General features: G+C 33.1%; 1 protein-coding gene across 3 annotated transcripts in view; it reads right to left on the minus strand.

The window, feature by feature from the left end:
- The window catches only part of Pde11 (Phosphodiesterase 11), a 455,350-nt gene that overhangs the window by 79,024 nt on the left and 361,180 nt on the right, over positions 1 to 15,146 (minus strand). For all 3 annotated transcript variants that reach the window (XM_085953413.1, XM_085953414.1, XM_085953412.1), the window contains one exon: positions 13,120 to 13,345. In XM_085953413.1, the coding sequence (XP_085809539.1) occupies positions 13,120 to 13,345 (226 nt within the window). The remainder of the gene's footprint in view (positions 1 to 13,119; positions 13,346 to 15,146) is intronic.

The following is a 15,146-nucleotide window of genomic DNA, read 5'->3' on the forward strand; positions in this document are numbered from 1 at the left end:
CCTACTTCAATTATAGTTTGTCAATTTATGGCTACGGCCGTACGTTGTAGCTTAACCACTGGGGAATGACAAAAGAAATGGCGTATTTCAAAAAAACACTACCTTATTCTTAGGTCAATAATTATTATAAAGCAATCATTATTCATAAAATGTTTATCACACTTGAATGTTCAAAGACATAGCTTATAATAAATATCTTTAGAATCATCTTCAAATGTGTTAATCTTGCCGATTTTTTGAATAATAAAATGCCTAATTCTTGTCAAATTTGGGATCACAGAGATTATCAATATAATTTTTTATCGTGAATATTTTACAAAAATTATCTCGTAATAAATTATACTAATGGTTTTATAAATGCGTTTAAAAATTAATAAACGTAAAAAATCTTAACACCACTGCACAGTTATGTACCGAAATATGACTATATTCTAAAACATTAGAGCGAGAGGTTTAAAAGAATACTATTTTATGTAACAAAAATACTTTATGCAGCCACCAAATGTTTAAAATAACTATAAAGGATAATAAGGCTTTAAAATTATATAAATAGATTATCTACAACGTTTAAGGAGTGTCCAGGAGCATGGTTAGAAAATACAATAAAAACTCAATTTTGACCTTCGACGAGCATGTCCCCCCTTAATAAAAGACATTGGAACAATTTAGTACATATCTATTTATTTAAAAATTATGTAAATGGAAATTCCTCAATACCTACTCCTTTTTTTCCAATGCGAGCCGCATGGCTGCTTCTAAGTTTACATCTGTCAACTGGCTTGGATATTTGTTTTTTTATGAAGTGTATTACACTGAATGATCTTTCACAGTATACAGTAGTAGGAAAAATCGATAATGTTAATAAAGCAATTGTTGAATTGACTTGATTCTTGGTCAATGCAATGTTATGTGCCATTCAAATTTGTGACTGTTAGTGAGTCAGCCAGTGGATTCGACCGGCTGACACATGTTAAATCTTGTTCATTTTTTTCTTAAGTTTGTTGCATCATCTCTATTGTTTCCTTCCTAGTAGTATTCCAGAATACAAAACACTCTTCAGTTGGACTCCTTACAGGAAACACGTATTGTACTTAGTAATATTCAACCTTATATTAGTATACCAGTAATAATATGTTATGTGATTTTGTGTTATAAATCGGAAATAAAGGAAAACGTTAAATATAATTAATAATATCTTTTAATAATTCCAACCCATAACAGCAATTTCAAACAAAATTTTTCCATCAATTCAATTAAGGGTCATTTGAGCGTGGAAATAAATTTAAGACAAGTCATGTGTATTTAACCAATTTTATAAATAAATTTTCAAAATATTATTCTGTAAAGCGCTGGTGGCCGCAGCAAAATCCTCTGGTGGCCGCACATGAGAACCACTGGTCTAAGGTCACCGAGCCGTTCCTGCTGGTTGTATAATATTATATAATAAATATGGTATCCTCAAATCCTGTATATATCAACAGATAAAGCTTTTTTCCAAATTATACCTAAGTTTTTCCTGGGAGTAGACGATTTAATGTACGTAGGTATATAAAGTCTTTCACAATTCCACATAACTCAAATCCCTAAGGCAAACGTAGAAATGGTTAATCCGCAAGACGTGTAAAATACTAGTCACTCTGTAGAGCGAGTGGAAAGCTCTAACAAGATAAAAGCTCAGTTACGCCTGTGTGCGAATCAGTTACTTACACACATATAGGTAACTACCAGCTGTTTCCGCCGGAGTAAACGGACAACTTGTTGAGCGGGGTCGCCCCGGGACGCCATTTAAAAAGTTTTTTAAGCGCGTTAACATGTGTGGGACACATTGCTACCTACCAGGTAGAATTAAATAGACGTCAAGATTTCTGTCTTACTTCCTTCATTGAATTATAACGCAAATAAAGGATAAGTTAAAATATACTTCTTATACTTATATAATATAACCATTTCCGTTCCAAAATAGAGCATGCGGTAGTCGATATACTCTCTATACCAGGGGTTTCAACTAATTTTAACATAAGATCTACTTTGGAGAAGAAAAATTCTTCGCGATCTACTTTTTGCTGAAATTAAGGACGTATAATATCGGTTTTGTTTGGGCATAACCTGTTAACTGCAAAATGTTGAATTTACAGGAGAGCCATTTTAAGCTTTGAATTGCCCACATAAATTTCAGTTCATTTTTTTGTTTAAAATTGAAAAAAACAATTTCACTAATTAGGAAAATAAGGTCACTTATCAGTGATCTAACTATGATAAGGTCTTTGGTCATGTTTTGACCAAACTAACCACTGTGTTTGTTTACATATCATCATATTATTACAATAAATATCGATATAATACTATAGTGACCCAATTTTTACTCTTAACATAAAATGACCAAAAAAGCAGTTATCAGGTTATGCCCAAACATCACCGATATATACTTATATATATTTATTTAAGTATAGTATATAATAGACACATCTTTAAACCAAAATAGGATCTTACTAAAAAAATTAAATAAAGCGTTGTACATAGAAAAAAATATTAACATAGGTAACTGTGGTTATTGTATTTTGAATACATTCGAGCTTCCGGGTGCTACAAAGCTTAAATTACTTATCCTACATTGTAAGGTGTCCACAAGTTTTAACAGTATTGTTGAAATTTTTAAAACTGTTTAATAAATCTTCACCTCGTGTTTTCCCTTTTATCGAAATGAGTGTATTTCGCGATCGACCTTATTGACACCACTGTTCTATACCAAGGAGATATACCATTTAACTTTTTTTTGCCAAGGTGTTAATCATTTGTTAGGTCTACGCGCTGAATTTGAATACATATATTAGAAAAAAAACCACAAGTGACTTTTACGCAGCTACGAAATTATGACCCTGATTAGTGGAGTAGTATTTTTCTGCATATTACAATGCACTGGTATCGACGCTGGAAATTATATTAGGTACCTACTCATTAAAAAAAACATACTTATACTAATAATTTATTATATCTTAGGTGGTAGTTACCAAATGAAAATTTCTTCTACTCAGATTTTATAATTTGTAAATAAAGTAATGTGAATACCTATCACCGTCTTATATATTACATAGTGTAATACACTAGCAATCTAAATATAATATCTTATATTAAAAAAACTACTACTGCGATAGTTGTATGAATGCGTATACTAAATAAGAAAGTCACGACGGTAAAGACCCCCAAGACAATTTGAAAGAAAATGATAAAGTACCTACTTAAATAATAAATTAAATATATTATGTAAAAATATTATATATTATTATACGGTATCAGAAGGTAAATACTAATATAAATTATTATGCTAGTATAATAATGTATCAACTTGGCGTGTAAAAAATACTTTTATTTTCCATTATTATATTAGATTTTATGAAAATGAAGATGGCATCTTTAAAACGCATTCTTTAATGTAATATAGTTTTCAATTTATTTTACTGGTACGTATTTGAAAGCGATATAAATACAATATTTTGTCATAAAAGCAGTCAATCGATAATAACAGATCACATTACTTTAAGACCTATTCAAGTATTTAAGTAAAATTTCATTGGCTAAAAATGGAAAAAAAGGTATTTTGAAATGCTATCCATATGAGATATAAATACACGGAGGAGTTGACTTTTATTGAATATAAAATATTCAAGAGCTATTCCAATGAAATACGAGTATTAATGTATAAAGTGCACAGAACAGGTGTCTGTGATATTTTTCACCGTTGAAGCTTGGATGATATAATAATACAGAGTGGACATTATTGCCTAATAAAAAATCGCAAACACACTAAGATTTACATGCGATGATAATAATAATATCGCAAATACGTAAAAAAGAGATAATACGAGGGTGGGTCAATAATTCCTTAGAAAAAAGCATTAAAACAGTTTTTATTTTTTTTTATTTCTCAACATAATCTCCTTGGAGCTCAATACACTTGGTTAGACTCAATTTTTTTTAAACCGTCAGAAAAATAAGTTTTCGGAAGGTCCTCAAAATAAGCATGTGTCCGATCGATGACTTCTTCATTTGAAAAAAAACGTTGTCCACTTAGCCATTTTTTTAAGTTTGGGAAAAGGAAAAAGTCACTGGGGGCTAAATCTGGCGAATACGGTGGGTGGTCGACCAATTCGAACTTCAATTCTTCAATTTTAGCCATTGATCGTAAACATGTGTGAACACGGGCACTGTCCTGATGAAATAGGATTTTTTTCCTATTTAAATGAGGCCGTTTTTCTTCAATTTTGTTTTTTAGCTGGTCCAATAAAGATGCATAATAATCCCCTGTTATTGTTTTTCCTTTTTCCAAATAGTCAACGAAAATAATTCCACTTGCATCCCAAAATACAGTAGCCATAACCTTACCAGCTGATTTTACGGTTTTCGCCTTCTTTGGACATGGTTCGCCTTTCGCAATCCACTGCTTTGACTGTTCTTTCGTCTCGGGAGTATAGTGGTGTATCCATGTTTCATCTACAGTCACAAAGCGACGAAAAAATTCATCCGGATTGCGTTGCATGAGCGACAACAGGGCTTTAGAGGCCACCACCCTATTGCGTTTATTGTCGACTGTGAGCAAACGCGGCACCCATCTTGCAGAAATTTTTTTCATGCCCAATTTGTCATGTAAAATAGAAATGACGCTACCTTTTGAGATCCCTGTAACCTCAATTATCTCACTCAACTTTAATCTTCGGTCACTTAACACCATATCGTGGATTTTATTGATCATTTCTGGTGTAGTCACCTCTACAGGACGTCCTGAGCGTGGTTCATCCTTTGTTGATGTACGACCACGTTTAAATTCATTTAACCAGTTATAAATAGTTGCAAGTGAAGGAGCAGATGTGCCGTGAACTAAATCCAACTCATTTTTTATTTTCTTTGCTGTTAACCCTTTTATATTAAAATGTTTAATAACAGCTCTAAACTCAATTTTCTCCATTTTTGTAAACAAGCAATTTTTTTTTTAAATGTACGAGAAACACACAACAACCCGACCAATCTGATTGAAACTTCGCAGCATACTGAATCGGTAGTGCCGCTGCATGAAAACAAACCGCTTACAGTACTAGTCGCGTCACCTGTCGGCTTTTCTAAGGACTTATTGACCCACCCTCGTATAAGAAATTGTAAAATTATTTATTTATTTTACATTATTCTACAATGATTTAATTTAAAATATAAAATTAAAAAGAAGACAAGCGTTACATACTGTTACAGGCGAAAATATCTATCGTATAATAAACCGACCGGTATATATAATAAAATTGTGTATACATACAGTTGAATATCGATTATCCGGACTAATTGGGGATGAAGGTAGTCCGGATAGTGAGAAATTCAGATAATCGAAAAGTCATAATTGTTAGGGGAAAAAAAGTATACTTTTAATGAACAATTATTATAGATATATAAATATAGCACCAATATTTCCCCTTTCGGGAATCTCCTCTTTGTCTTCTTGATCTTATTCCTGAGGCAGATATTTCCTCAATTATTTCCTGTTTAATCAGTATTATAGATAAGCTCTTTGTCGTATTCTCCTTTCTCCAAAAATATCTCTATAAGTGTTTGCTGAAGGTATGTCAGCTGAAAGCTTATCCCCGTGAATTTCCATTTCTCTAATACCACTTGCCCTTTAAAATTTCAAGCCAACCGAACTTGTTTTTAAGTTTGAAAATCTTGAATACTCCTGATAATCGAGGCTCTAATGTAATTTATAATATTATCACTTACACGTAAACTGGAATTATACCAAAATGCTATCTCAATTAATTATTGACTCACATTGTATAGTAACTAAAATAGTAAGATAATTCAAAGAATTAATTCATACAATGTAATACAAAAATTAATTGCACAGCAGGCGACATTTTTTTACAAAACATTGACCAAAATTAAGACAAAATGACTTTATTAAATTTAATAAATTGATGTTTCTCTGGCTCCCTATACTGAAGATTTTTTTTGTACAAAATATAACGATTTTGCAGAAATGTGTTATGCCTTTGTTACGCCTATAGACTTATTATTATTACGATCACTACTAATACTTTGATGGAACGGTTTTACCAATTATTTTTGTAAACAACTGGGACCTACATAGTTATACATAATTAAAAATACTGATTGTAAATTTGGGTGATAAGTATCCTTTATTCAAAACTATTTCGATATATTCAGGGAGAATAATGACAATCGAAAAGTATTGGAAAAACAATGCCGTACGTTTTACAAAGGCGACCAAATTTTGATAAAAAATAAACGATTCTTATGACATAATCATGAATTAATTAAATTTGATAAATGTACCAACGTTGATTTATTTATGTACACAGTTAGCCGTGTTTTTTGAATGCAATGATATGAACGTTGACACTGTTTTGTCCCAGGCCCTTAATTTTTACTGTAAAGACAACGAGAGGCTACAGGGCTATCCTAAAACCCGTTGAATCAGGTTAAAATGGCAAAGAATAGTTAAAAACCGAGATAAGTAACAGGTGATAGGCAATGCCTTCATTCTGTAGTAGATTCACACCAGCAGCTAATTAGCTTATACTTGATCCCGATATAAAACCAATGCATAATTAACATGCCTTTTATAAATGAGCATTTACCTGCAGATTATTAATTTAGTAAGTATATAATATACATATATAGTTACCTATATAAGATTTACTAAATGTCTCGAAGTTCATTCGTATAGTATTCGAAATCCTGCTGGTAGGTGGCGGTTTCATTGTAAGTTTCCAACAGAAAGTTATTTAGTTGGAAACTTTTTAATACTTGTGATAATGAATATTATACCGACTGAAAGAATGGAGCTTTTGAAAACTCGTTGCCATTATTAAGCCGTCAAACATAATAATTGTTGAAATGAAATGGAGATTTCTACGGAAAACTTTTTGTGGAGGGGATTAATATAAACTTGCGAAAGGATAAACAGTGGAGTAGGTACTCAGTGGTCTAACTACAATAATTTGTGTTGTGTTTTTATAAATACAAATAATCTGGAGTTAAAGTGATGTCGGAGGAATGTGTCGTTTTTGATACATTTGGGTTTATTGGTTTAAATGTATTTTGGCACCTGTTTTACTAATTATATTGTATAATAACATCACAAAATTATCAATAATAAAGACAATAGTTCATGTAGTATATTGCTATCCGTGCAGACCGGCTTTAAAGGATAAGGGGCATATTAATTTATATTGGTGTTTATTGGTATTGGCTTTTAACGTAAACCGTGACTTTCAACAACTGATCGACCCTTTTACAATGTATTCGATATACATATAGATTTAGGAACAATTTTCAAATTCAATATGGTGTAATCGTATTGCTAGGCAGTGGCAATTTTCTCCAAGAATAGTGAAAACTCGCTTTGTGACAGAAAAATCGAAAGTTACAAACAGGTAAGTATTTTCACTACCTGACGTTTTTAAATGTAATAATCCCTTTTGCACAATGCCTTAAGTGTTCAAGTAACGTGCGCTCGCGTATTCAAATGACACGTGGACCAATAAATGGTCATTTGTCATCTTGGCAGGTTTACCACAAAAACAATAGATAATGAGACTTAAAAAAGTACGCGTTGTAATATAGCTGATGAAATAATTATAAGGGGTCAATCAGTGAGTAATTTTTAAAAGAAAACAATAAAAAAAATTTCATTCCACGGAATTGTACGAAGTTGGTAACAGAAAAGCTGCCAACTTAGATCAACAATCCATTACAATCATATGTAAACTGTGATATATTTTATTCGATTGATAACCTTTTTATATGTGCGTACACACTTTTATGTCATCATCATTAGCCTGAATTTATCCACTGCTGTATGAAGGCCTCTGTAATATGATTCCACCTCTCACGGTCATGTGCGTTACGTTGCCACGTACTTTCGCAGAACTTTATCATTTTATCGATCCAGCGACCTCTAGGTATACCTTGAGGAAGTTTTGTACCTATTGGGTACCACCGGATGACTAGATTTGTCCAACGATTGTCCTTTCTTCGATCTGTGTCCAGCCCATTTCCATTGGAGGTTTTTAGCGAACTCTATCACATCGCAAACCCTTGTCCGTTCCCTTATCCACTCATTCCTTTTTTGTCCTTTCGCGTTTTGCCTAGCATGCACCTCTCCATGTCACGCCGTGCTACTCACTAACAACTAAAATTACTTCTGAATTGGAGAAATTATGGAAGATATAAAAAAATGCATTCATATCATTAAGTGTTTTAGTCTCATTATATAAGGTCCGTTTTCATATTATTTAAATGCTCATGCGACTCTTCAGTAATAAATACATAACTGTAATAATATTATATTGGTTGATATTAGGTACGATGGCGAGCCACTGGGAGGATTGTGGTAAACTGAATAGTGAGTGGGTGCGTACAGAAAGCGCAGGAGACTTTGAAATGGTAATTCAAACAAGCTTGCCTTTCAGTCAATTATGATTAATTATTATAAACTCGTACAACTTTAGTTGTTTTATAGGAGATCCAAAAATTACATAAATATTTTAATAACATTAGCATACCTAATTTTTGATGTTACAAATTTAGATTAATAATTCCTGCCGAAGTATTTTTGATAAGTGCTATATTTTTACTTTTGGTTATTTGAGTTACGAAATAATAATAATAAAAACGAAAATAATCAAAAATAATTAATCTGATTTTATACCTAGAGCCAAAACACCATTTTAGAGGCTATCCATAGACTAAAACCGTATGCCATACTACTACATACTAAACTTATGATTTCATTTTTTTTTGTACGCGTAAGTATATGGTATATAAACGGATACGATCAGATGCTTATAATATACTTTGTGAAAATATAATTCCATGAACAGACATTTTAGTATTTCGTATGGCACACGGTTCTAAACCGCATACGGTTTCAGCCTATGGACGGCCTATTGGTCTATTCATATCAGACTCCTGATATTCCTAAAACAATAAGCCAACAGTAGAAACATACATATACTTACAATCGTTATTAGATACAGATTAAATATATGTGTAAGAAGATAATAATAGGTAAAGCTCGTGTAGATACTAGGTATATTATGTAAAAGTTCGATAAAAATTGAAGAAAACGACTAAACATAAACGAATCTACAATAATTAAGTAATTACGTTGAATAGAATTATTAAAAAATTGTTATTTCGGTTTTCACTTCAGTATTAAAACAACTTCCTATAACATTTTGTAGAATTTAATTCGGTTTAATAATTAAAAACAACAACATGTCTAGTAAATTAATCAAAGATTTTTTTTAATAGATACATACAAAAATGTTTGTTCATAAAAAGTATAAGTAAATCTAAATAAAATGTAATAATTATCTACCATTTTGGCAGATGGGCCTCCTGATTATATTTTGTACGGGTAATGGTTGCTTCTGAATCACAACGCGTTGAAAAAAACAAAATGTTGTATTTGCCAGATACGAAGTTCGAACCAGTGTTGCCAACTGTCGTTGACAAAAACATGCTAGACGGGGTACGAAAACAAGCAGGGAAAACACTAGATTTTGTGAAAATACCACTTTTTGCCTATCGAAAAAAGTGCAAAAATTGAAAAAATCGGAATACGGGTAAAAATAACATAAAATTTTCCCAGAAACTCATTTAAAAATTGACAAAAAAAATAATTTATCTAACAACCAACGATAAGTGATAATTAGGTAAGTGATACCAGAGAGTGGAATCCCCGATAAACAATCCGATGCCACATGCTACCATTATATCAATATAACACCAAGAATGCTCCTATTGTTTCATTGTGTTGTTTTATTTCTCAAGTACCGACCTACCTGTATTAAATACCTATCTGATGGTCAGATATTTGATGTGCAAGAAAATAAATGACGAGCTTGTTTTCAGCAGGACATTTAAAGCTGTTAAAGGTATCAAAAAACGCTAACAAAAACTCCATAAGCTAGATGCATTTTTTTGCAAGCTAGATGCCTATCGAAAAATGCTAGACCTGACAAGACACTCGTTAGACACGGGCACTCCATGGTGGGGTCAAAACATTAAACAAAAAAGATTACCTCATTTTTTTTTACATAAAACTCTTGTATTGGGAGTTTATTAATTCTATCATATAATGACATTTTAGTTATTGATGATAAGATAACATTTTTTTCATTAGGTACTGACAAGTTTTTATTTAGCTTGACCTTATCGAAAAAATGTTCCCTCGCAATATAAAAATCAACAAAAAGTTCGTGAGTAAATGACAGGCCGTGTCTGTCTGGAACTCGTCACATGTTAGGGTGATTAATTGAAGATAAATGTCATCTATACTGAGCCTCGCTACATAATTTCTTTTGGTTGTAAGTTGTGTACGTGCGTTATAAATAGCTTAAACTACTACTGATTCTGAACTGTGAAACATAGATAATTAGTACTTAACGTAAAAGATTCTAGGTAAAATCAAACCGCCTACTAAAAATCAACTAGTAGGTACCTAACGCATATTATGCAAAGTTTAGCAGGTTGTTAAAATCGATACCGGATGACACAATAACTAATATTAAGATATGTCACCAGGGCCTTATGTTATAACTTGCGAGTTGTAGTCGCCCGGTCGACATGACGTCATATGACATCAATGTGACGTACTACTGGAGTGATAATAGCATTCGAGAAAATAACGCTACTAAAATAGTGACGTTATCCATTGTCCCCATACACAAATAGGTACTTAGGTACCTAACCGAAAATGGGAAATTACAAGAAAAACTACACCATTCTTTAAACGTACATATTATACAATGTACCTAACACGTACCTACATTATTCAAATCATAGACATATCTTGACTGCGATGGGGTTGGTCATATTTAACGAATGGAATTGAGTCGACCAGTCAGGATTTTTTTTGTTGTAAAGCCGTTTGGTCGTAGGAGTATTGCAAAATCCAAGCGCAAGCTAGTGCCTAACTATAACATGGCAGAGGTGATAAAATATTTAATAACCAGTACCACCTGTCAACATTCTCGAAACACGTCGACTACATATGCAAGAAAGCAGCTCAAATGGGAAAATTCTTTTTAAAAACAGCAAGAGCCACTTGGGAGGCATCTCCTGAAGTTTTAAAAATTATATATCATGGAGCTGTGGAGCCAACCTTAACTTACGCGGCATCGGTCTGGAATAAAGCAACTCACAGAAAGTCGACCTAAAAAAGACTGAATTCCGCGCAAAGACCTTTCGCAATATCAATTTGCAAGGGATATCGCACAATATCGCTAACGTCAGCACAAGTCCTGGCAGGAATAGCGCCAATAGATATAAAAATACAAGAACTTACAGGAATATACCAAGTTAAAACACCCACATACTTCCCCGACACTTACCTACAGACAGAACATACGAAAACATAATACACTACACACAACTTCCACATCCTGGTAACAGACATCTAGAAAATATAGAACACATAGGAACAGTTGCCGAAGACACTAAAACAAAATACCACATCACAGGATTGGAGATCTACACAGATGGCAGTCTAATCGATAACAAAGTAGGGGCAGCTTTTGTAGCCTACGAAAATGGAACATTAATAACCCCCCGAAAATTTAAGCTCGAAAGCTACTGCACTGTTTTCCAAGCAGAAATATTTGCTATCAGAGAATCTCTCGAGTGGACACTCAAAAGATTAAAGTTCCACAGACACGACTATGTAAACATATTCTCAGATAGCCAATCCAGTCTGGTAGCTCTCCAAAACCCATCATCGACACACCCACTTGTAAGAGACATTTTAACACTGTCAACACAGCTTCGAATGATATGAACAAACCCCAGATTCTTCTGGATAAGAAGTCATACAGGGATAGCCGAAAACGAGGAACCTGATAAATACGCTAAACAAGCCACAACAGACAAAAGACATTTAACCTATACACACTTCCCTCTGAGTTACGCAAAACAAAAACTAAACGAAGATACCATAGACCTATGGAACCACAGATACACAACATCCGCCACAGGATCAATAACGCAGAAATTTATTCCAAACATAAACTGTGCCATCACTCTTGCCAGGAACTTAAAAATATCACACGAACTCACACAGATACTAACAAGCCACGGAGCGGTGCGAGCTTATCTAAAAAGATTTAAATTGAGGGATGACGACTGTTGTCCATGTGACGGCAACACATCTCAAACTGTGTGGCATGTCATCAAAGACTGCCCTATACTAGAAAGGGAGCGATGGACTTTCAGGACTCGATGTAGACAACATAATCACGAAATTGACCTCCAAAAGCCTCACGAAGCACTAAGCAATAGAACAACACAAGAACACTACACAAAATATTTAATCCTGGCCATAAAGAAAATTAAAGATATAAATGGAGGCACCTAATTAGCCCCACATCAATGCAACTAACCCACCCAACCACCTTGTACGAAAAAGCAAGGGCATGGTTATTATAAAAAAAAAAACATCTATCAAACTATTATGAGAGTACCCTTTTATTTGTTTTCTTTCACGACCCGATTAAAATAATTGATTATTTTATTTGCATGTCTATTTATTTTTCATATTAGAATTTGAGTTTATGTTCTTATTTTCTCTCACCTTAATATGTTTTTTAATACGTCTTCTCCCTGTCTCTCTCCTTTCTACACATTTACATATGTTTTCTCTTATGCGCTACAGATAGAACAAGATAAATGAATATTGTAACAAGTTCAAATCTAGTAAGTTGATAAGTAAATTAATCTACTTACAGACATTTGCATTATTCTATAATTCGATCACTTTTTTATCCATTGAGGGAAAATGTTATCTGAAAATGTTTTGGGTGCAATAAAACTATGCGTGATCCTTACTACGTTGATTTATGTACACTTTTATTTATTATTTTCGCTTATATTAAAAAAAAATGACTTGGCAACGGGAGCTTAACTCCTGCGCGCACTCAGTCTATTGGCATCTACGCCTTTGTGTGACATCACTGGAATGCTTTACAAACTTCTCAACCTTCTCAAAAAAAATAAGACGAGATGCAGGTACTTTTACTCTGTCAGAACATTTACAAGAAAATAATATACAGTACTTACTAGTTCAAATATGAGCTCCTTCTCGTCAAGGTGTCTCAGCTCGTGTCTGGAGCGTCTCTGCGGGCGATTGGTCTGCGAATTGGTGCCGACCATGGCCCCGGGTCCACTTCCTCCGCTCCCACACATCCCTGGTCCTCCGGCGCAGAGAAATGTGGGGGTGCCATCGATTGTATTTACTATTGGCTTCAGGAGGCCTCCCCGCTCGAATTCGTGGGCGGATATTTTCCTACGAGACACAAAACAGACGATGTTCCAATAAAACACTCTGGAATTTACATACCATCCACATCTCTAACGTACATGTAATTTAATAAGTATATACCTTATTCAGGGCCAATTAACACATTTTTGAGGATATTATGATTTCTACGATGTGATATCTTCAGAAAAGTAATTACATTGTAACGAAAGATAGTATTCAAATAATATGCAATGATTTTCCTAGGTGCTTGCTGACTCAATTTATGTTTAAACTCTCTTATACGGATATATGTACGTATGCTATAATTATATTATACTATATAAGTAATATTTATCGTTGGTTTACACTACATAAAACATTTCAAAACTACATTTATGTGCACCTATAAGAGCTTTTAACTATGTATTTTTAGAAGATTTTACATAATTTGATAAAAGAATACATATTACGCCATTTAATTTGTCGAAAGCTGACAATGCATATGATTTATTTAGAATTAAAAATTAGGGTAGTAAAATGAGTGTAACGGAAAATTAGAATTAATTAAATATTAATAAAAACTCAGCTAATATTTATAAACAGACTAGACTAGAGTTGTCGAAAAGTGAAGAAATTACGTGATATATAAAAATTCTAGATAGATCACGAAAATATATAGACAAAGCAGTCCATGGCGGGTCAGGGCAAGAAAGGACATGGGCAGCCGAGACTGATGGTTTATAGTTGGAGTGCCCAACAGGAGATTTGAAGATTATCTGTCGAAATACTGGGAAAGTAGCGGCTCCGGATCGACATGGAAAGTTTATATAGAAGGTCAATGATTAGAGAGCCAAAAATGATGATTTGTATACATATTATGTTTTTGACTGAACATTGAACGATAGTGAAATAGGTCAGTCAGTATGTTTACATGGGACTATTTTAAATACAAAAAGGTTTTCTTAATGTCTAATAAAGACTTTAATACCTTTGCAATATTGTAATTTAGCTGCGGAGACTCCCTCAATTAGAACAGGTAAATAATAAGGAATTATAAAAACTCCGAAAATAATATATTCAGGGAATCATAAATATTTATTTTCATAAATAAGCTTAGTTAAAATACGGACGAATGAAAACAAAAAGAGAGAGAATTTTAATTTTCCGGAATGGAATGAACATCCGTATAAAATAAAATTGTATAAAATCTTTATTAGGTATTATTGTATTTTTCGTCTTAAAAACGATGAGAATCTTAAGATACTTTCTACATAGAATGTAGGTACACAATTAGCGGGAAAGTGAGTTTTCATTTCTTAATCCCGTTTTTAATTTATTGTAAGAAGAACTTGATGTTTGAATTTCCATCAATAATTACAAATTTAATCATATTTAATCAATTGGCATAATTAGCAGAACTTCTAGTATCTTGGATATTATAACAACATCGTATATATTATTTGGGTTCAATATTAAAACTCAATTAACTCAAAACTAATAAATCGAACTTAAAAGTTAGAACTGGGGGAACGATAAAAACAGTAAATACTCTAAAGTAGACCGCTGAAACATTGGTAGAGAAGCTTTATTTTCCTAATATATTTGTCATAATAAAATATGGTTTGAAGAGTGTAAAAAGAATATTTTATTGTTTAGTTTAAAATAAACGTTGGATCAATTATTACACAATTCAATAATACATTGAGTCATGGTGACCATTTTGTGGATTGAAATCATGGCCCCCACAAGGGGGGGGGGGTGACAGGGCTCTAGCCTAGGGGCCCGGGCTCAGGAAGGGCCCGGCGTGACGAGTCGACCGATAAGTGAGATAAACACAGACCACAAA

The sequence above is a fragment of the Rhyacophila brunnea genome, unplaced genomic scaffold, assembly GCF_057557595.1.
Source record: "Rhyacophila brunnea isolate RB1 unplaced genomic scaffold, BYU_Rbru_1.0 scaffold_3, whole genome shotgun sequence".
NCBI lineage: Eukaryota > Metazoa > Arthropoda > Insecta > Trichoptera > Rhyacophilidae > Rhyacophila > Rhyacophila brunnea.